We start from the raw sequence: 19,578 nt of genomic DNA, 5'->3' as shown, positions 1-19,578 counted from the left end.
GGCCCGTGCAGCCCATTTGGTAAGTTTTTTATTTCCTGTGAACAAGATAAGAAGCGTTTGAGAAAATATCTTTTTTTTTTTAATTATTTTTTTAATATCAACATGATTTTATTAATTTTGATGGGAACATACAAAGTCTTTATGAAATAAAGAAGTTACTGAAAACGGGACATTATTTTAGAAATTAGTAGTGAAAATAAACACACATTTCCAAAAATTATATATCTAAATAGAGAAAATATTTTCATATATTCACCTTCTATTTATAAATTCTAGTACACATCATATACATATCTCTGTTATTAAAATCTACCTAGCACTCCGAAGGAGCTGGCGCCAAAATCTGATCTTTTCAAACCGATATAGAAAATAAATACTACTACTAATTAATAAGTAAAAGACATTTAACTCTTGTTCAATTAAAAAAAAGACATTTAACTCTATCTAAAATCATAAATAATATGATCAAATATCATTCGGTAAAAAATGATCAAATACTCAATAGTCGTGGGAAAATCAAACCCTAGAAACAAAATAAATAGATAAATAAATAAATAAACGTCATTCTCCATTACGGTTTCCAAGATCTACTAAACACGCAGTTTAATGTTTTAAACACGAAGATTAATGTTTTTAACCTCTGTTTCCAAATTGTTCTTTTTTTTTAATTAGAAGATTTTCGCTGAATGAGTTCCAATAAAGATAGCGACTCTGAGAACAGCCACCGAAGCGAAAAGAGGAAGAAGGTTCCTTCTCTCTTTCCCTCTCGTCCTCCGTCGATTATTAATTTTTTACTTTTGATTCTCTTCGAAAATGTCACGACGTGAAACCCATTATTAATTCAATTGCTTTCTTTTTTAATTTTGTTATTAGTCAATTCTTCCAAAGATTTTCGGATCAAGAAGATATGGTAAACAACAAGAACATGAAGAAGATGCATCAAATGATATGAACAGACGAACAAGTAATGATCATCACGAAGACAACAATAAAATTTTCAATGGTATTAACCCTTCTTTTAAAACATTTTTTTGCGTACATCTCAAGGAAGAAAACATATAGATTATTAGGTATTTTTCTAAATGGTTCATGGATCTTCTTCATGCTTGTTAGATTTGGAGCGACGACTTGCTTCTCGAAAGAAATCAATTCTCGACAACACTTCTCCAATGATATGGAAGACTCTTTCTGGTACATTGATCGTCCTTTTTTTTTCTTTTCAATGTGTGGTTGAGATTAATGTTATTTTCTTGGTAACCTACCTACCCTGAAAATTGTGACATTATTCACATGATTACGAAAGCGATACATTTTTTTTTTCTCATGTAAAATCGTTAGAGAGAAAGTCAAGCCCTGGAATTGAAGGCTTGAATCTATCAAGTTTCGATAGGCCTATGGCACCAACAACAGAGATTCGTGAACTCAGGTGAGAATCTCAACCAATCTCTCGGTTTCATTCTTTCATTTTACGTCAGATTCAAATTCAAATCTTCTGTTTTTTTTTGTTTCAGGGTGTTTCTAGCTACGTGGAATGTAGGTGGAAGAACACCAAACAACGATCTTAACCTAGAAGACTTCTTGCTCGTTGAAGGCACAGCAGATTTATACATCTGTGGGTACGAATCTTGATTCATGGGTCTTGATAAAGTCTCAATCTTTTATGACATATCGTGTACTTGACTCTATATGTTATTCTTGTTTCTCAGGTTTCAAGAGATTGTTCCTCTAAGTGCAGGGAACGTATTAGTAGTCGAAGACAACGAGCCCGCAGCTAAATGGTTAGCTCTAATAAGCCAAGCCTTAAACAAACCGAAACAAGACTCTGTTTACTCAAACGCAGCTTTCTCCGCCTCGAAAACAACAACCTCTTGTAGTAGCAGTAGTAGTGGTTGCGGTTCCGAAGAGTCGAGAACACCGAGCAGTCTAAGTTTCTTTCAAAGACCTAATCTCAAAGTCTTGAGCAGAAACTATCGTGTCGATTCAAGTCTTTTGAAGACTTGTAATTGTCCGGTGGTTAACGACAACACTCCTGTCGGTTGGGAAGCTAGGAGATCCAAAAGATATAGTGATCCTATTACAGACAGCAATGTGGAGGCTGAGAATTTTAGGGTTCATGAGAATTTCTTGTTTGATGATGTTGTTCCCGCGGCGACGACGATGATGATGCCTGGACAGATGAGTTACAGATTGATTGCTAGTAAACAGATGGTTGGTTTGTTTCTGTCTGTTTGGGCTAGAAAAGAGTTGATTCCGCATATATCTCATCTTAGACTTGATTCTGTCGGAAGAGGAATCATGGGTCGCTTGGGCAACAAGGTAACCCTAATTCTAAAAGTTCAAGATTGTGACACAAGCAATAAGAAGAAGTTAACTCTTTTGTAATTTTTTTTACAGGGATGTATAGCTATAAGCATGTCATTGCATCAAACAAGCTTTTGCTTTGTGTGTAGCCATTTGGCTTCCGGTGAGAAAGAAGGTGATGAGATGAGAAGAAACGCAGATGTATCTGAGATTCTGAAGCATACTCAGTTCCCTAAACTCACCAAAAGCCCTAGTTGTCGCGCACCAGAAAGAATCGTTGATCATGAGTATGTTTTTTCCAATTTCTTTCTACACAAGTAAAATAAAAAAAAAACCGCTTAAAAGACTCTTGTTTTGGGAATGTTGCATGCAGCCGAGTGCTTTGGCTTGGAGATTTGAATTACAGAGTTGCTTTAACCTACGAAGAGACAAGAGTGTTACTAGAAGACAATGATTGGGATACTCTTCTTGAGAAAGACCAGGTTTTGTAGTATAACAAAAATGATAATTTAAAAAAAAAAACAATCTTTTTTGCTGTTTTACTAACTCATGTTATTATCTGTAATAATCTTCAGCTTAACATGGAGAGAGGAGCAGGAAGAGTCTTCTCTGGATTTCAAGAAGGTCAAATCTTCTTTGCACCAACGTATAAATACACTCAAAACTCAGATGCTTACGCCGGAGAAACCACCAAGTCCAAGAAAAAACGACGTACTCCTGCTTGGTACTGATCTAATAAACCTTAAAACTTTCACATTTTATTCTGGTGTGTGTGTTCTGAACGGGTGCAATTTGTTTTCAGGTGTGATCGGATTCTATGGAGAGGAGAAGGAATAGAACAGCTTTCTTACATTCGAGGAGAGTCCCGGTTTTCAGATCACAGACCGGTTTGTGCAATCTTTGCAGTAGAAGTTGATGTGAAGAGTCTGAACAAAGGTAGATTCAGGAAAGGTTATTCTAGTGCAGCTGCAAGATTGGTTGAAGATGACACTCCAAAACGACATAGTTTTTATGACTAAAAGATTTATTACCCTTTCTTTTTTTTTTTGAACAAAAAAAAAATGGATTAAAAGAAAATATTATTTCTTGAGATTGTATAGCTTTTGGATCAAACAACAAAATGTTTTTCCTCTGTTTATTATTCTCTTAACTCTGTTTTTTAATACATTGTAACTAGAGAGCTTTTTTCAATCTTGAGACATGTAGATATCTCTGTCTTCACAACCCATGTCCCATAACGAGAAGTCTTCCTCGTTATTAACTGTCGGATTCGAGACAGAATGATCTGGTAATTGGTTTAAATCCACCGCGGGACAGTTAAAATCATGCAACCTCTCGAACCAGAGATAGTCTAGCCAGTTACCGTCTTGATTCTGATAAACCGTCGTGTCATTACCGTTATCATCATCGTCACTCGTTGTTGTTATCGACCTAACAAACCCATCCGAGCTAACACTGCCCTGGTATATCGGTTCTTGAGTCCCGTAGAGACACTCCATCTCGTGTCCTGTCCTCAGATTCTTGTCCACGAATCCTAAACTCGCATCGCTCGAAGGACAGCTCGTGTTCTGGCACGTGTATACGTTAGACAACGCTGCTTCCTCTTCCACAAACTCACCTTTTCTCTTGTTCCCCATCGCCGGTTCTTGATCCTCCTCATCCACTTCCACTTCCACTTCCTCGTCGTCGTCGTCAGAGATCTTGAGGCGTTTTAGAAGAGCTTCTTCTTGGTTCAGCACACGAGACCAAGTATCGGTCTCCTTAGCCATCATCTTATCTTGCAAACACTTTGACTGTCTCGCGAGCCGTCTCACTCTCTCCAAGTTCGGCGACATGTGTTTGATCACGGCCGCTAAAACGCTCACTTTCCAAGCTTTCCTAAGATCGTGCGGTTTCCTATACGGAGGGGGACCGTGCTCGAACGCAGTCGCTCCTTGCTCTCCCCACCACATCTCTTTCCCGTTCGGCCACCACGGCGGAGCCAGGCCTTTCTCCAGCGGGAAACGCCGTTGCGGCGGCACGCAGTGTTGCATCAGAGCCGATAGCAAGGAGCCCAGCGTCGTGTCTTGCAGCTCGTGGAGCATGTGGATGTACGAGTTCGGATCTAGAGATTCGCTTGACGAGATTAGCTGAGCGGCCGCTAACGTTAAGTAGTCTGAAACAGCGGTCGGAGCGGTTTGGTCGAACTGGACGTTTTCTTTCCACCAGCGTCTCAAGCTGTCGGAAGAACCGGTTACCGGTTTGCCTTTCTCCGGTACGATTCCGTAGACGAACCCTCGGGCTTTGCAGACTTCCATTATCTTCATCATGTACTTCAGCACGGAGTCTTGAGATCTAGCCATTTTCTTGCGGCGTGAGGCTTCTGCTCGGCGCACGATAGCTGATGATGATGAGAAAGAGGAAGAGGAAGATGGTGTTGACGTGGGAGACGAGGGATAAGAGTTATCTTTCTGCTGCTGTTTGAGCTTGCACATGAGGTTTCGATCTTTCCACATGCGTCTCTTGAGATCGTCGTAGCTGATGTCTTCACCTAGACGGTCGAGTTCGTCATCTTCGTCTTCTTCGCAATCATCGTCTTGAATGGGGCTAAGTGGTTCCAAATCTTGGACCTCCACCATTTTTATTTTATTTAACTGTATACAGTATAGTTTTATGATGATTAGAATCTTCTTATGTGTGTTTGGAAAACAAAATGATCCCTTGCGATTGCTCGAGTTTCGGTTTTATACGTGATTGATTCGGTAACGTGACCCTTGTGTCATATATAGTACTAATTTGTTGCTTTTGGATAAATTTTTGAAATAAAAATGATATTATAATATGTAAAGGAGGAGGTGTGCATGTTTTAAGAGGGTCGTGGCGAGTTTTCTGCTCGTCTTGTCTGAACTACATTGCATGTCCTAAGGAAACAATACATACTAAAATAATGTTTTTATGTGGTGAGTGGTGAATAGCTTTACCTTCGGGAATTAACAAATTATAACCTAAAAGTGCGCGAGTTATATAACCCAAAATTTTAATATCATAAGTGATGTCAGTCGATTCTTTATTTTATTAAAAGAAGAAAGAAGATAGCGGTGGATACTTCAGGAGTAGTTGTAACATGGTTGTTGCCGCTGAATTCTATAGGTCACATATGAAGATCAAAAGCTGGAGTATAGTTTGTTTTTTCTTTTTTTGCTTAAAAAGCTGGAGTGAAGTTGGAGACAGACTTGAGTCAGAAAAGAAATGAGAGGACGGTTCGATAACAGATTTGGATGTTTGTGAATGATTTTAGGGATTCTATGACCTCTGCATCTTATACATTACGGCCACCACGTTTTACCCACTCCTTTTTGCAGTGAAAGTCGGTGTCAGATATCATACGACCAGATAGGCATGAACTAATCATAAAAAGCTTGGACGGATATTTAAGAAAGTGCTTCTTGATATTTTTTTACTCATCCTTGATTTTTAACGACCATGTTAAAAAATGCAATGCGGTTTAATGTTTTCATTGTTTCTCTTCAAAAGTCTAAACGAACACATCAGGTGTGTGATCAGGCCTATGAATATTTTAGAAGATAAGTCTGAAAAATGAAGTTCAATGTTTCTTACTTGATTTATTCCCATGTGGAAAACAAATAGCAACGAATACACAAAACACATAACAGAAAAGGGACAACACGTACTATAAATTGTTATTTTCACTTCGTATCAAAAAGACTCGAAGGAGATTTAATTATTTCAATCTGATATTTCTTTTTTTCTTCCTTTCACCTTTTTCAGAATCCAACAACTTGAGTATACTGTGCATAAGCATCAGACTGCCTAGCAATTGGCGCTCGAGTAACATGATCCGGTAGGTCGAAAGCGTCCACTAGTTCCTTGGCCACATTCCTTACTTGAAAACTCAAATACTCGGTCAACTTATGAATCGCCTGCCAAAACAAAAAAGATAAACATCATCTGTAACCAACCATTTAATCAAGAGAAAAAAAATCATTGGTTCATATATAACAACAACAAGCAAACCTTGGCTTTGTTAGGCGCCACATAATCCACGTTACGGTAGGTTCCTATATCTTTCCATATTCGCTCCAATGCGTAAAGATCACATGCTAGTTTCAGACCAGCTCTTGCACTTCGGTCCGGACACCTGAAGAAACAACAGACGTAAGATGCATGCGTGTTTGTTAAAACTTGATTTGTAAGGGAAGATGCAATGTGTGTTTGTTACTTACTTTCGAACAGCTTCAATGAACTTGGCGAGAATGACTGATTCAATGTGAGACTCCGCAAGTGTCAAGAGATGATTCAAGCATCTGTTCCAAGCGCCGAATGGTCCAAGGGTCTTGGTGTGTTTCGTCAATCTCATTGCAACACTTTGTAGGAGACGCGATGTTCGATACTGAGGAGATGAAACGTTAAGTGATTGATAACGATGAAGTCAGAGAGATTATATTGTAGAGACTCACCCGGAAAGCATCTAGTTGGAATTTAGGATCTCTTAGATGATCTTCACTTTCCCAACGAGCTGTAACAGGATTTGGCTGAGACAAGTAAGCGTTCATCGACTCTCTCAAGTAACTCCACGTAGCTGTCAATGTCCCACCTTGAAACTTCTCTTTGTATCGCTTAAGCAAATCAGCTGCCACCTATAAGAAACAACCAAACACTATAAACATGGTTGTTCGTTATCAGGACAAGGTGGAAAGTTTCTTACCTGTTGCAGAAGCACAGTGTTGTCTCCTTCAAATGTTTGGAAAATGTCATGATCGTTTCTCAAGCTTCCAAACCTGTTAACAGCTGCGTAACCATGTCCTCCACAAGCTTCTCTGCAGACCGAGAGTGACTTAGCGGTGTACGACGTTATATAAGATTTGAGCCCCGCAGAGAGCGCATGGACATCAGCAACCAATTGCTCCTCCTGAGTCTTCTTCATCTCTGAATATTTCTCCACGAGGTACACTGTTGCAAAATGGTACGCATAGGTGGAGGCTAACATCGGCATGAGCTTGTGTTGTTGAGACTGGTAATCAAGAATGCTGACCTCAGGTTGCTTTGGAGGACCGAACTGTTGCCTCAACAGCGAGTAACGAATAGCAATGGTGGCGGATATTTTAAGGACGCCAACAGATGCATAAGCAAGACCAACTCGTCCACCTACAAGCTCACCGAGTGTTGCTCCAAATCTTTTGTTGATTGTTGGTAAAGTACTTGTATACTTCCCGTCTCGTGACACATCTCCAAACCGATTGAGAAGGTTGTCACGGGGTATTCTCACAGAACGGAACCTCAAAGCACCGTTGTCCACACCATTGAGGCCCACTTTATGTCCACAATCTTGAATCTCAACACCAGGGAGCGTCTGGTGAGTTTTCATATCCCTTATGGGAACAATGAAGGCGTGGACACCCATGTCAGACACTCCTTTGGTATCATGAGTTGGAAGGATGAGCCTGGCGAAAACAGTGGCGAACTTCCCGTGAACTGCAGCATTTCCAATCCACCATTTGATGGCTCCATCATTAGGCGTGTCGATCACGAACTCGTCTGTAATGGGATCGAACGTGGCCGTGGTCTGGAGACCCTGAACGTTTGAACCTTGAGGCAAACACAAAACCAAAGCTTAGTAAACTAATGACACACAGATGCATCATTGAGGTTTTTTATATTAACAAATGCCCCCAAATTATGAAACTAGTTTTATTTACCAAGGTTGTTAAAAAAATGTTATAGCCCATTAAATCTCAGATGGGGTCCTGATCATGAGTGATCGATCACTCACCATGGTGGAGCTCAGTCATAGCAAAGCAACCAGTGTAGTCGAGATTGTCAATTCCATCGAAATACTTGTCTCTATGCTTCTTCGTTCCCAAATTAATCACAGATCCTCCCCAAAGACTATACGTAATTTGTATATTAAAAAAAAAAGTCAATGCAAACGGCTAAGTTCTAATCATCAATACTAACACAATCATATATATACATAACAAGAAGCTTAAAGATCCATCAACAACAATACTAATCCAAATTCAATATCTCCAAAGTAGTAAACCTGTATTGAACGCCGAGCTTGATCCCAAGCGACATATCAACGCTACCAACAGCTTCCATGATGGCGAAGTACTTCTCAGGATCATCCGCGACATACCTAAACGGCCTCACCCCTGCTTCCCTCACGAGCCCCAGCAGCTGCCTCATACACAGCTCCCGGTGATCGTCCTTCGAGATCTCGATCGGCGTCTGCAGATCGGGCCGGGAATTGTAGAACTCGTACACTTTCTCCTGCACGTCCATGTGTTTCCCCCTCATGTACACGGACAGCGCCTGGCTGTTCACCCCCACCTTCTTCGTCGTCCGCGAAGAACAAACCTCCCTCTGCACCTGAGACGACGGAGGCGTTAGCGCGGGGGAGATGTGCGACGACAATCGCTGGATCCGCCTCGCCGCGGCTAGATCGGAAAACTCCTCCTCCCCCGCCATCTGGTTCCCTCGCCGTGATTCCATTTGAGAGAGAAAAAAATATCAAATGGAAAGTTTCCAACAATCGTGCGGTTTTATAAAGCGGATGCTTTCACGGCAAGAGAGCTGACGTGGATTCAAAGTCAAAGATGACGTGTTCTTTTACGAGTGGATAAAAAGTTTGGCGCGCCTTTCGAGGATATATCTTTCTATCTATAGATGATCCCCCATCGTCTTCAAGTAGGATGTATACTTCCATACGTCTCTGTCAGATAAGGTTTGGTTTTTATACTAAGGCTTATAAGTTATTGGGCTTTTCTTAATGAATAAGGCCCATTAATAGATGCGGGACCCCGCGCGCGACTCCCGAGTCCGACGCCAAAAATCGTAATTCGAAACGCGGGTCAAAAGAAATCTCTTTAAGGTCGGAAGATCCGCACAGGTTCCCGCCTCAACCACCTCAAAAACCCTAGCTCACCTACTCCGACGAGAGACCCAAGCTCCTATATCTCTCCGATTAAACGAAGATTCCTTGGCCGTCGACAGATGCCACTAATCTATTGGTCAGTAACCCTAACTCTGTTGGTTTTAGGGTTCTTCTTCTAGTCAAAGAATCGCTTCATTTCATAGCGTACTACCAGTTTCTGATTCCGAATTGGAGGTTTCGATTAGGGTTTTGTTCAATTTGTTGATTTTGGTGTTAATTGAACCTTTAATTTTTTAGGGTTTTTGTTTTGGGGGTTAAGACTATTATATCTCGCTGTTTCATTTGATTTTTGGAATATGGGTTTTGCGACATTTTGATTTTGAAGATGAAATGTTTTTTGTTTTTGTTTTTGTGTTTGTGAAGATGACTGGAGATAGTAGCTGGAGCTTAGTGTCCAAGGAAACGCGTCTCCCTTTGTGTGATATGACTAATGTACCAAGCAAGAGAGGAATCTCCTCGATTCTGGGTGATTTTCTTTTGAAATCTGGGGACGATGCTGGTAAGACCGTTGCTCGTGAAGGCTCAGGGGTGAAGTTTTCCAAGAGGCTGTGTTTAGTTGTAGACGACTTGGTCAAGGAGAGTACTAGGACTAGCGATACAAACGATGGTTCTTCTTCTGATGACAAGATTAGCTTTGGTGACTCACCTGCTGTTGTTGACGCTGATTCTGAGAATCTCGATGTGAAAGAGTCTCAGGGTGAAACCAATGCAGTCGATACTGCGGTGGAACTTGGTCAGAGGGAGTGTGAAAAGGACTCGAACGTAGCTGACTTTTCGAGTCAAACCGATGCTGTTACCGGTGAAGACTTGACCATGACTGTATTCAGTAGCAGCAATTGCGGAAGTGATGACAGGTTGGCGATGGTGGGTGCAGAAGGAACGGGTTTGTTGCCTAGTACTGAGACTATCAAGCCGTTTAATATGAGCAGATGTTCGGCTGTTGGCAATATGGGGATGGTGAACCAAGAGATGGAAGCTGATGATGAGCTTAAATCATGCTCTTGTTCCTTTTGCCTGAAAGGTTGTCTGATCATTCAGTGTTGCTTTTGTTAATAATGCTCTTTGTTTTTCTCAGTGACAATAGTTATAACTTAGTTTGTGAATGTAATGATTGTCTTCAGCTGCATATATCTGGTCAGATCTCCACTACCAGGATATCAAAGGTCGATTATCGGGTAAGTGTTCTCATTACGGTCTAAAATTCATAGTTGATTTATAATGGTAATTTCATGATGAGCTTGTGTTTGAGTGCAGTACTGAAGAAGAGCCAGAAAGAAGCTAGTAGCTTGATTCGAAGGAATGGTAAAGGAAGGCCAACAACGGATGTTTATGGATCTGAAAACTCCAATCACTCCACAAATGTAGAGTTTGATGTCATGGGTCAGTGGACATCTCTCTTTCTTAACATGGAGGGTATCCTGGCTCGTGAAAGCAGCCACCTTGTAAGTTCCTCTAGAGCCTTCTATTAGATTGTTTCAGAACAAAACTTCACTAGTGTTCTCACTGGTAAAATGGTTTTTTTCGGTTATGTGTATTTGAAGTCCGTTGTTTATTTTATATTCTGCAGCAGGATAGCTTCATAACCATGAAAGAGTTGAGAGAAAATTGCAAGATTGATTTGGAGAGAGCGACGAAAACACCTCAACAGAACAACAGTTAGATATTGTTGGTGTTTTTAAAATTACTGTTTGCACTTTGGAAGAGGCTCTGTAACCTTTGAAGCAACTCATGTATGTATCATAACTTCTAGTGTCATCCGATTATTGCATCTTTGTTACTTGTTAGCTATGATAATCTTGCTTCTCTTTTAGCAATTTGTCTGTTCTTTAAGAATTTTTGTTACCATATTGGGGCTCATTGTACCTTGAGCATGTCTTCATATGTTTCTCGTCCTTTTAATACTTCGAATGCTCCTTAATTAGGTGATTCAAATATCATGGTGAATCAACCTATACATATCAAGTATATTTATATGTATGCACTTATGGGCAATGATTATTTATACTAAAAACTGCATTCATTGGTCCCTTCAGTTCATTGCTGAATTTGTTTCCACTCCACCAACCGTTGCAAGAAATACATCACCTGAATATTTAGCAAAAGTAGATCATTATATTTTGAGTAACCATAGGTATTAATATACAGTATATGTATACGCATGAATGGATGAATTAATCTATACTTTAACTCCTATTTTTTTGTATATGTACTTGCCTCAACTGGGTCTTGCAAAGAAAAAGAAGCATTGGTGTCTTTGGGAAACACTTGGAGACAAGAAGACCTAAGCCTTGTCCTCTCTTTTGAAGCATCTAATTTAGACACTACAAACTAAAATGGAAACAAACACAATTAGAATTGTGAAATTAATTGTATACATCAGACGTAAATTTAATTTGTATACCTTGAAATCATCTTCATCGAGTTATTCTTCTTTATACCAAGATACGGGCCGGAGAAGATAGGCAAGAACAAGGTAATTTGGGTTGAGAGTATATGTTCTCTTACTGGTCAAAGAACCACCTCATACTTTTTGAGAACTCTTGGGAAATTAGATTCTGGAACTGTTTTACAGATATACGGAATTGGAAAGATCGAGTAAAATGACTCTCTTGTGACATATGTTGATGGAAGTAAGGTCCACAATTTCAGAAAGGGGTTCCCTGAGAATTTACCGAAGTTACCCAAACTTTTTCCAACAATCATTCCCTTGTTTCAACAATATAACGTCTCTAAACATCTTTTGTCGTTGATTTTCATGAATAGTTCTCATTGGAAAAATGCTATTATGAGGGTTTGTATTGCAATGCAATTTTTGTGTTTTAGCGAAAAATGCTAGTTTGCAGTTCTATAAATGGTATCTGAAGGTTTTAATAGAAAATGTGTTTTAAAAAATTTAGCCAACAAATGTGCTTTTGTGGTCACTAAAATCTGCAACTTTGCAGTTCATACAAGAATGCGATTGCACAGTTTTTGAATAAGTAGGTAATATGGTAAAATTTTCAAGGAGAAACAAAATTATAATTAGCAAGTGAAAAAGATGCAATTGTTCATTATAAAAGCAAGTGTCTCTTTGTTCTCATCTTTTTTTTTTCTACTTCAAATGCCCCTTAATTAATAAACCTTAATAATTAGGTGACTCAAAGTGTTCTTTAACTTGTGAGTCCTCCGGTACTAGTAATCTATAGAGGTCCATTGAATCATGATAAAAATATTGATTACCTACCTAATCATGCCTATTAGATTAACAATGAATTCATTAAGAATATGCGATATTCATTTGTTTCTGCTTTGACGTGATAAATTCAACTGTTATTATTTGTTTATTTTTGAAAATGGATGGCCTATAGTTAACGAATTAGCAGTTTCATCTGAAGTTCTTTTTAGTTTTATGATTTATATATATTTTGCGTATAACTCAGATATGCGTCTTTGTTAATCCAAAGTGATGATACAATCGTTGTTCATTTGCAATCGTTGTTTGCATAATCGAAATGTTTAGTCGAGTTTTTTTTTTGATAAAAGATGTTTAGTCGAGTTGTACACTCCTATATGTATAATTCGTAAACAAATTTACATGAGAAAATTGAGAAATGATGGTAACGTTATATTTTTTAATATAAACAGCTACTAAAACAAATTGATGGCTTTGAGTGTCACTTGTCAGTATTAAAATATCTTCAAAAAGCGTGAAAAGTAAAGAAGGTTCACGGGAAGCAACCTAAAGTTCCACGCAATTTACTGAAGAAAACAAAAGCTGATAAAGAATCCAAAACACTATCTAAAGTTATATTATAGAGATTGACCATTTATTATTCATTATCGTTTTGACATTGAGCCTCGTTTCTTTTGTTAATCGAGCCTCATTTCTTTTTATAACTATGTTATCTTGTAATTAAAAATCAAATATTATATCTTTAATAGAAATATGTATGATTTTCCAACTAAAATAATCTTCGTCGGTTTCTAAATGACATGAAAGACCAAGAGGGCTAGAGCTAAAGAAGTTCTGCTGAGATGAGAGTGAAACTTGAAGAAGGATTGCATAGTATACAAGTCAAATCCACATAGAATACAACGTGTGCACACGTCTATGTGGACCTGTTCTTTGCACAATGCTGACTGGTTCTGACTCTACTGTTTTACACATTTAAACCAGATAAAATCATTTGGGGCATTCAAAATGTAATCTCCGAAATGTAATTACAATCATTGCCAAAAATTTATACATAAGAATCTTATAGAAACAGTTATACTCGCATATTGCGATTGAGATTATTGAATGCCTTGTTTCATTTGATGTAATCGGCAAGAAAATTACCGGATATTAAGATTCCATAAACTTGTATGGGGTAAATTGACTCTCTTTTGTTTGTTTTTTCTAATATAGAATGGATATTGACTTGAAACACCAATTAACATAAAGGATTTTGAGTCGCCATAACCAATGTCAACGACACAACGCGTTTGTTTGATAATATTTTACTTTGATATGCGCTTTATTCTCTTAGATTAGATATATGCATTTGTTGTAAATACATATTAAAATGGTGTTTAGTTATTACATTGACTTCACCACATAAAGCCCCCATGGTCCAAACGAACACATATATAAGCCAAAGGATATGGCGAAACTATCAACACACAAAATATTTCAAATCTGGAACACAAAATCTTATTTCCTGTCTAGCATTCGTGTGCGTTTTTTAAAGACAGTTTCTTTTATCAGTTGAGTTTCTTCTTCTTCTTTTTTCTCTATAAGCTCATTTTTATTTCTCAAATTAATTATTGTTTTTGTACATAAGTACAAATGGACATAGCTTTAAACATGAATGGCTACGTAGAAGAGTTCATGAAAGCTCTTGAACCGTTCATGACGGTAACATCTTCATTTAAACCAATACCAGTTACTCCAGTTAACCAAACATTACCCGTATCTAACCAAACCGGTCCAATTGGGCTAAACCAGCTCACTCCCACTCAAATCCTAGAAATTCAAACAGAGTTACATCTCAGACAAAATCAAACTCGCCGTCGAGGCTGTGGTGGCCATCTTCTCAACCCCAAACCAGCTCCAATGAAGAAAACCGACGTAACTAGACAGGTTAAACTATACCGAGGCGTTAGACAACGGCAATGGGGAAAATGGGTTGCCGAGATTCGGTTGCCTAAAAACCGAACAAGGTTATGGCTTGGTACGTTCGAAACCGCGGAAGAAGCAGCATTAGCTTACGACCAAGCTGCTCACAAGATCAGAGGAGAAAACGCTCGTCTCAACTTCCCCGACATTGCTTTCCATGGAGAATATAAACAGGCCCTGTCTCCTTCTGTCAACGCTAAGATCGAAGCCACCTGCGGTAGCTCAGAGTTTCCCCCGTCTAAGCTCGAGAAACCGGCGAAAACAGGGGAAGTGTTCTTTGGTTTTCACTATATGGGTCATCATGAGCTGGAGCAAGAACGTGAAGTTATGGATATCTTTGGATACGGGTCGGGTTCTTCTCCTGAGTCGGATTTAACGTTGTTAGATTTCTCAAGCGAATGGATAAAGGAAGATGAGAGCTTTTGCATGGGTTTGCAGAAGTGTCCTTCTTTTGAGATTGATTGGGACGCTATAGAAAAACTCTCTGGATCTATTTAATATTTCATCATTCGTTCGTTTATATTTTTTTGGCAGATTATGTTTGCAGATTTGTAATGGAACTTCTTCATGCAGAGACCAGTGAAGCCTACTAATCTACTATGTTCTGTTTTACTTTGTAACTAGATCATGACCCGCGCGACCGCGCGGATTATTTTTTATTTTTTAACACATAACATATATTCTATAATAGTTAATATAATTTGAAGTTTGTCTTTTTCACATAATATGGTTTTATATAATTTCGAGTTTTATCATTGTTTAAGAAAAATGTTAAAACTGTTTTTTCTATTAATAGTTTTTCATTGGTGTATTAGAGATATAATTGTATGGTGAAAACACTAATATAATATCAAACAATACGATTTGGTTTTGACATTGTGCTTTTTGGGAGTTTTTTCTGAATGTTTTGCGAATGTCCAATGATAAATACGAAGGCAAGTACTTGTACACACATTTTAAGTGGGAGGAATTGAATATTTTCTAACCTATTAAGTTAGATATAATAAATACAAAATCTATTGACACCGAAATTTTAGGTATAGTAGAATAAACTTGGAGAAGAGGGTTTTCCATATTCATGATTTTCAAATCTGGCAATTTGATTGTGAATATTTGATTGTAACCGAGATTTTAGGTATAGTAGACTCAACTTGGTGAAGAGGTTTTTCAATAATCGATTTTTTTTAAAAGTATAAATTGATGTTTTTGAAATAAGAATATACATTAGTATATTCTATTCAATGTATATTCAAAGTAAACCTCAATTATTTGAGAATCAAAAAAATATATTCTGATATCTTTAGTATTGAGTTTTAAAAGTTATGTATCAAGCTATTAAAAATTTAAAGATTCATCAGTATTTGATGCCAAATAATTGTTTTTTAAATCCGATATTGTAGGTTGAGAGTTATTTGGTTAATTGAATCAATTGGTTTAGTTGTATAATGACTGGCTAAAGATTCGTGTAATTTTTGTAATATTTTGTCAACCTACTCGTGTAATAATATTTATATTTTTAATAACATGTGTAATATTTATTTTTATTTCTATCTATTTATATTTTTATTTTTAATAATTCAGACTCGTGTAAATATTGGAGACATTTATCGTATTCATTTGACTATAATAAAAGAGAGGTTTATTGTATTCATTTGACTATAATAAAAGAGAGGGATTGTTATATTTGTACTATGATATAATATAAATATGATAATGTGAGTATACTCTAACGAAAATAATAGATATTTTGTTTAATAGATGTATATAATGTAAGACATAGATCTTATTGTGGAGTTAATTAATAGATGGTTGATATCTAACTCTTTAAGGAAATATTTAAATGAAAGGTTAGATTAAGAATAATAATGTGATGTCCAACTTAAAAATCTACCTAGAAGAAGTTATAATGTTTCTGTTTTAATAAGATAGATGTATAGTCAGATTTTTAATGGACCGAGTTTGTTTGGAAAAGCCCAATGTCTGAACTCCGAGATGAGTCTGCTACTTTGAACATTTGTTTTATCATGCATGTCATAATTATAAAACATTTACTTTGGACATTTCTTTTATCATGCACGTCATAATAATAAAACATTTACCCAATTTCATATTCTTTCTATAACTGTAGGATACCAAGGTCAACCAACTAGTTCCATGAAACTCACGATACTCCATGTATTCTTGCGATTTAACGCTAATTCGAATGGCCACAAGGGGTTTCGAAACCAGATCCGTATAGAGCTGAAATTTCCTTAAAACCACTAGTCCATCACCTTGCGGTTAATTTCGTAATTGTTTGCTTGGGTTGTTCCTTGTTCTATGTTATGTTATATTTTTTTATGTTATGTTAAACCTGATTGTTCCTTGTTTTTTTTCTATTTTTAACCATAGTAGGTAGATTTGATCCCAAAAAAAAAACCATAGTAGGTAGTTTTTTTGCTAAAAGAATATTACATGTATATGTACTACGAGTAGTTTTGTTGTTTAAAGCATTCACGATAACAACCATGGCTGAAATCACAAGGAAATATATGTATAGCTTTCAGTTTACGAGGGAATCTTTTGACCAATCTATCTATATATATAAAGAAAAGCTCACTCTCTTCTCATCAAGACACGTCATCAATTCGCTTAAGCTCGACTCGACACGTGTCCCGGATAGCCTTTGCGCTGCGTTTCATTTAGTGTTGGTGAATTGGGCTTTTCTTTTGCTTCGTGTTTGGGCTTACATTTTAGTGCTAGGGATGGCCCGATGGAGAGTTATCCCTGTAGACCTAATTTGCGTCTTGGTGGAAGCTGTCGTGTTCTTTCATCAATCGGCGGTGAGATGTCGTATGAGCTTCTCCGAAACGGTCTTATGTATGCTTCATGGCAGCTCTTTAATGGTTCTCATCTCCACCACGTCGTCTTTAATGTCTAGCTTCAACCCAAAGTCGGAGATTTCTGGATATAAATATGTGTGAGTTCTCTCTTTGTTTCCCTCATCATATCTTCAGTTCCTATTACTCTTACTCAAAGATTCACTCATGGCTAATTCCCTCATCATATCTTCAGTTCCTATTTCTCTCTTTGTTTCCCTCATCATATCTTCAGTTCCTATTACTCTTACTCAAAGATTCACTCATGGCTAATTCTCGCGTGTTTTTTTCTGATCTGAAGTCCGGCCGGTGCTCATCCACCGTCGAAAGTAGGCTTCTGAGGTTCTGGGAGGCTGAAAACGTGAAACGCGGCGGTGAGCTCATGTGGATCGACATGCTGATGGTTGACGTCAATGTAATTACCTCTTTTTTTCTTTTTCTGCTCATAATTCAAATTATTCCGGCAATGATATTACTGAATGTTCATCGACGTATATTGAATCTGCTGTCGTCGATTTATATTAATCATCATTAAATTCAATTGATGCTAAGAACATTACTGTATGTCTTTAAATGTTACTGGTCACTGTTGCTTTACATTACCTTTTGGTAAGAAAAATCTCTGAGTCTTCTTAGCTAGGTTGTGTTCTTGGCCTGCAGGGGGATCAGCAATCGATGTCAAGGAAACACTGGATGATGACATATATGTGCTTATCTCCAGCTTTAGTTACCAATGCTTATACCTTCGTCTATGTACAAAACGCAGCCGCTTTAGACAAGAAACCAGAAGTTTACTGTAACTGCCAGAGCATTGGTACTGTTCTTTTTGAGTTACATTTTCTTAGCTTACTAAACTCTTATATATGTATAGATATTACTCTGCGTAAGTTGACATCTTTCTGTGTTAAAAGACGCAACGGTTCTCTGTTTTCGTTTGATATGCTTCAGAAAGTCTCAAGAGCTTAATTGATGCCCTTATGTGTTCATATGATTAGATTATATGTGTGGGGCTATAGGAAAATGGAAAGCTCTCAACCGAAAAGGATCCAAAGATGTGTATGAGTTTACTGAATGTCCTAACTGTTACCCTCTGGCAAACAACAAAGGACTCCTTAGAAGGCCTGGTGCTCATGAGCTCCTCGATACGATGTACAATGGTCGTCTTCTTCTCAATTCACGAGCAGGTATAGTACATGTCCTCATGTCCTCATTTCATCTCCACATAAAGATTATTGGTCTGTTTTGACTGGGAAAATGTGTTAATTTTACTCGCAGCAGAGGCAATAGAAGAGGAAGAAAAGTAATACATTGGGGATGGCATGGGAAGCTATAGGAGAATGGGATGCGAGAACATGTTTTTGTAATATGCTGCTAGCTAGCTTTGTATTGTTAATTCTTTATAAACCAAAGAATTTTCTTTTTCCTTAGACAGTCTTGACGACTCAATTTCACGTTTCCTACATTAATTATTTGTCTCTAGACAAATGAGGGATACTTATAAATTCCTGTTGATTATTTCAAGTAAATTAAAGACAGCTTTTTCTTCGAAAATTCTACTAAGTAATTAATTTATTCTTTTTCCTAATATTACTAATATTGCTAACTTTGGTTTCATATATAATATTATACATTTAACATTCTGAATAACGAAAATAAAAAAGATTTTTAATAATAAAATTAGTGTAAAGATTATATATTATAAGTTATATTTATTTCAAACCTTCTAATTAATTATATTGATGACATGGTTAAGTTTGTTTTCATGTATAATATTACAAGATTCTAACAAACAAGTGTATGTATAAACAACAACAATAATTTCATATTATTTATTTTTCTGTCTTAAAATATTTCGACTTATAATGAAAAGGTTATTTCCTTTTCATCATCTTTTTGTCAACATATTTCATTAACTAACCCAATGGGCTGTTTTACATGGTTTGAGGCAATTACATTTAGGATCCAATAACCGTAAAACTCTAGAGAAGCATTACAAAATAAAATAAGCCCAATTAAAAGCCCAATCGAAGATCAGTTTTTGATATCTTCCTTTCCGCGTGCTGCTTCTTGAAGAATCCGAAGACACGTGATGATGGAATGTGTCTGATTTGCAAAACGAGATTCTTCACCGCCTCTGTTCTTCGCCGCCGGGACTCTTCTGTACCGATCCTCCTTTTTTGCTTCTCGACGCTGAAACTCCATGGATACCTCCCTGTAAACGCCTAGACCATCTTGAGATCTCTTCCGTCTTTCGCTGATGTCAGAATCTGAATCTCTTTCTCCTTCGGTTGTTAAGCTCTAGGACTTCTCAATCAATCAAAAGAAAATCCTTTGTTGGACCATTCATA

General features: G+C 37.5%; 6 protein-coding genes across 8 annotated transcripts; 4 read left to right on the top strand and 2 right to left on the bottom strand.

Moving 5' to 3' along the window:
* The first annotated feature begins 593 nt into the window (after positions 1 to 593).
* Positions 594 to 3,506, top strand: LOC108859479 (type I inositol polyphosphate 5-phosphatase 5). Its single transcript, XM_018633383.2, has 10 exons — positions 594 to 746; positions 874 to 1,003; positions 1,114 to 1,191; positions 1,339 to 1,426; positions 1,512 to 1,616; positions 1,707 to 2,316; positions 2,395 to 2,588; positions 2,675 to 2,783; positions 2,877 to 3,025; positions 3,104 to 3,506. Exons 1-10 carry the CDS (start codon positions 687 to 689, stop codon positions 3,318 to 3,320), a joined length of 1,740 nt encoding a protein of 579 aa, XP_018488885.2. The 5' UTR covers positions 594 to 686; the 3' UTR covers positions 3,321 to 3,506.
* On the bottom strand, positions 3,367 to 5,053 carry LOC108859480 (ETHYLENE INSENSITIVE 3-like 5 protein). Its single transcript, XM_018633384.2, has one exon. It carries the CDS (start codon positions 4,917 to 4,919, stop codon positions 3,489 to 3,491), a length of 1,431 nt encoding a protein of 476 aa, XP_018488886.1. The 5' UTR covers positions 4,920 to 5,053; the 3' UTR covers positions 3,367 to 3,488.
* Positions 5,054 to 5,878: 825 nt separating this feature from the next.
* LOC108863431 (acyl-coenzyme A oxidase 2, peroxisomal) lies at positions 5,879 to 8,823 on the bottom strand. The gene is made up of 7 exons (XM_018637852.2): positions 8,342 to 8,823; positions 8,072 to 8,187; positions 7,007 to 7,887; positions 6,759 to 6,938; positions 6,525 to 6,691; positions 6,316 to 6,439; positions 5,879 to 6,221 (listed from the first exon to the last, which is right to left on the bottom strand). Exons 1-7 carry the CDS (start codon positions 8,791 to 8,793, stop codon positions 6,066 to 6,068), a joined length of 2,076 nt encoding a protein of 691 aa, XP_018493354.1. The 5' UTR covers positions 8,794 to 8,823; the 3' UTR covers positions 5,879 to 6,065.
* A 315-nt stretch (positions 8,824 to 9,138) lies between these two features.
* On the top strand, positions 9,139 to 11,114 carry LOC108857104 (uncharacterized). The gene is made up of 5 exons (XM_018631035.2): positions 9,139 to 9,311; positions 9,599 to 10,256; positions 10,357 to 10,410; positions 10,490 to 10,677; positions 10,803 to 11,114. Exons 2-5 carry the CDS (start codon positions 9,599 to 9,601, stop codon positions 10,893 to 10,895), a joined length of 993 nt encoding a protein of 330 aa, XP_018486537.1. The 5' UTR covers positions 9,139 to 9,311; the 3' UTR covers positions 10,896 to 11,114.
* A 2,792-nt stretch (positions 11,115 to 13,906) lies between these two features.
* Positions 13,907 to 14,870, top strand: LOC108860904 (ethylene-responsive transcription factor ERF057). The gene has a single exon (XM_018634750.2). The coding sequence runs from the start codon at positions 14,043 to 14,045 to the stop codon at positions 14,868 to 14,870; it is 828 nt and encodes a 275-aa protein (XP_018490252.1). The 5' UTR covers positions 13,907 to 14,042.
* A 2,217-nt stretch (positions 14,871 to 17,087) lies between these two features.
* On the top strand, positions 17,088 to 18,767 carry LOC108861093 (uncharacterized). Of its 3 annotated transcripts, none has more exons than XM_057010851.1 (5): positions 17,088 to 17,329; positions 17,532 to 17,645; positions 17,891 to 18,044; positions 18,247 to 18,414; positions 18,506 to 18,767. In XM_057010851.1, the coding sequence occupies exons 1-5, from the start codon at positions 17,117 to 17,119 to the stop codon at positions 18,532 to 18,534; spliced, it is 678 nt and encodes a 225-aa protein (XP_056866831.1). In that variant the 5' UTR covers positions 17,088 to 17,116; the 3' UTR covers positions 18,535 to 18,767. The 3 variants fall into 3 exon arrangements, with proteins under 3 accessions (XP_056866831.1, XP_056866830.1, XP_056866829.1); XM_057010850.1 differs by having other exon boundaries at positions 17,095 to 17,329; positions 18,226 to 18,414; positions 18,509 to 18,767; XM_057010849.1 differs by having other exon boundaries at positions 17,100 to 17,329; positions 18,226 to 18,414.
* The last annotated feature ends 811 nt before the right edge of the window (positions 18,768 to 19,578 follow it).

The sequence above is a fragment of the Raphanus sativus genome, chromosome 5, assembly GCF_000801105.2.
Source record: "Raphanus sativus cultivar WK10039 chromosome 5, ASM80110v3, whole genome shotgun sequence".
Classification (NCBI taxonomy): Eukaryota; Viridiplantae; Streptophyta; class Magnoliopsida; order Brassicales; family Brassicaceae; genus Raphanus; species Raphanus sativus.
Note: the sequence above shows the minus strand (reverse complement) of the source record. Positions and strands in the feature narration are given on the sequence as shown.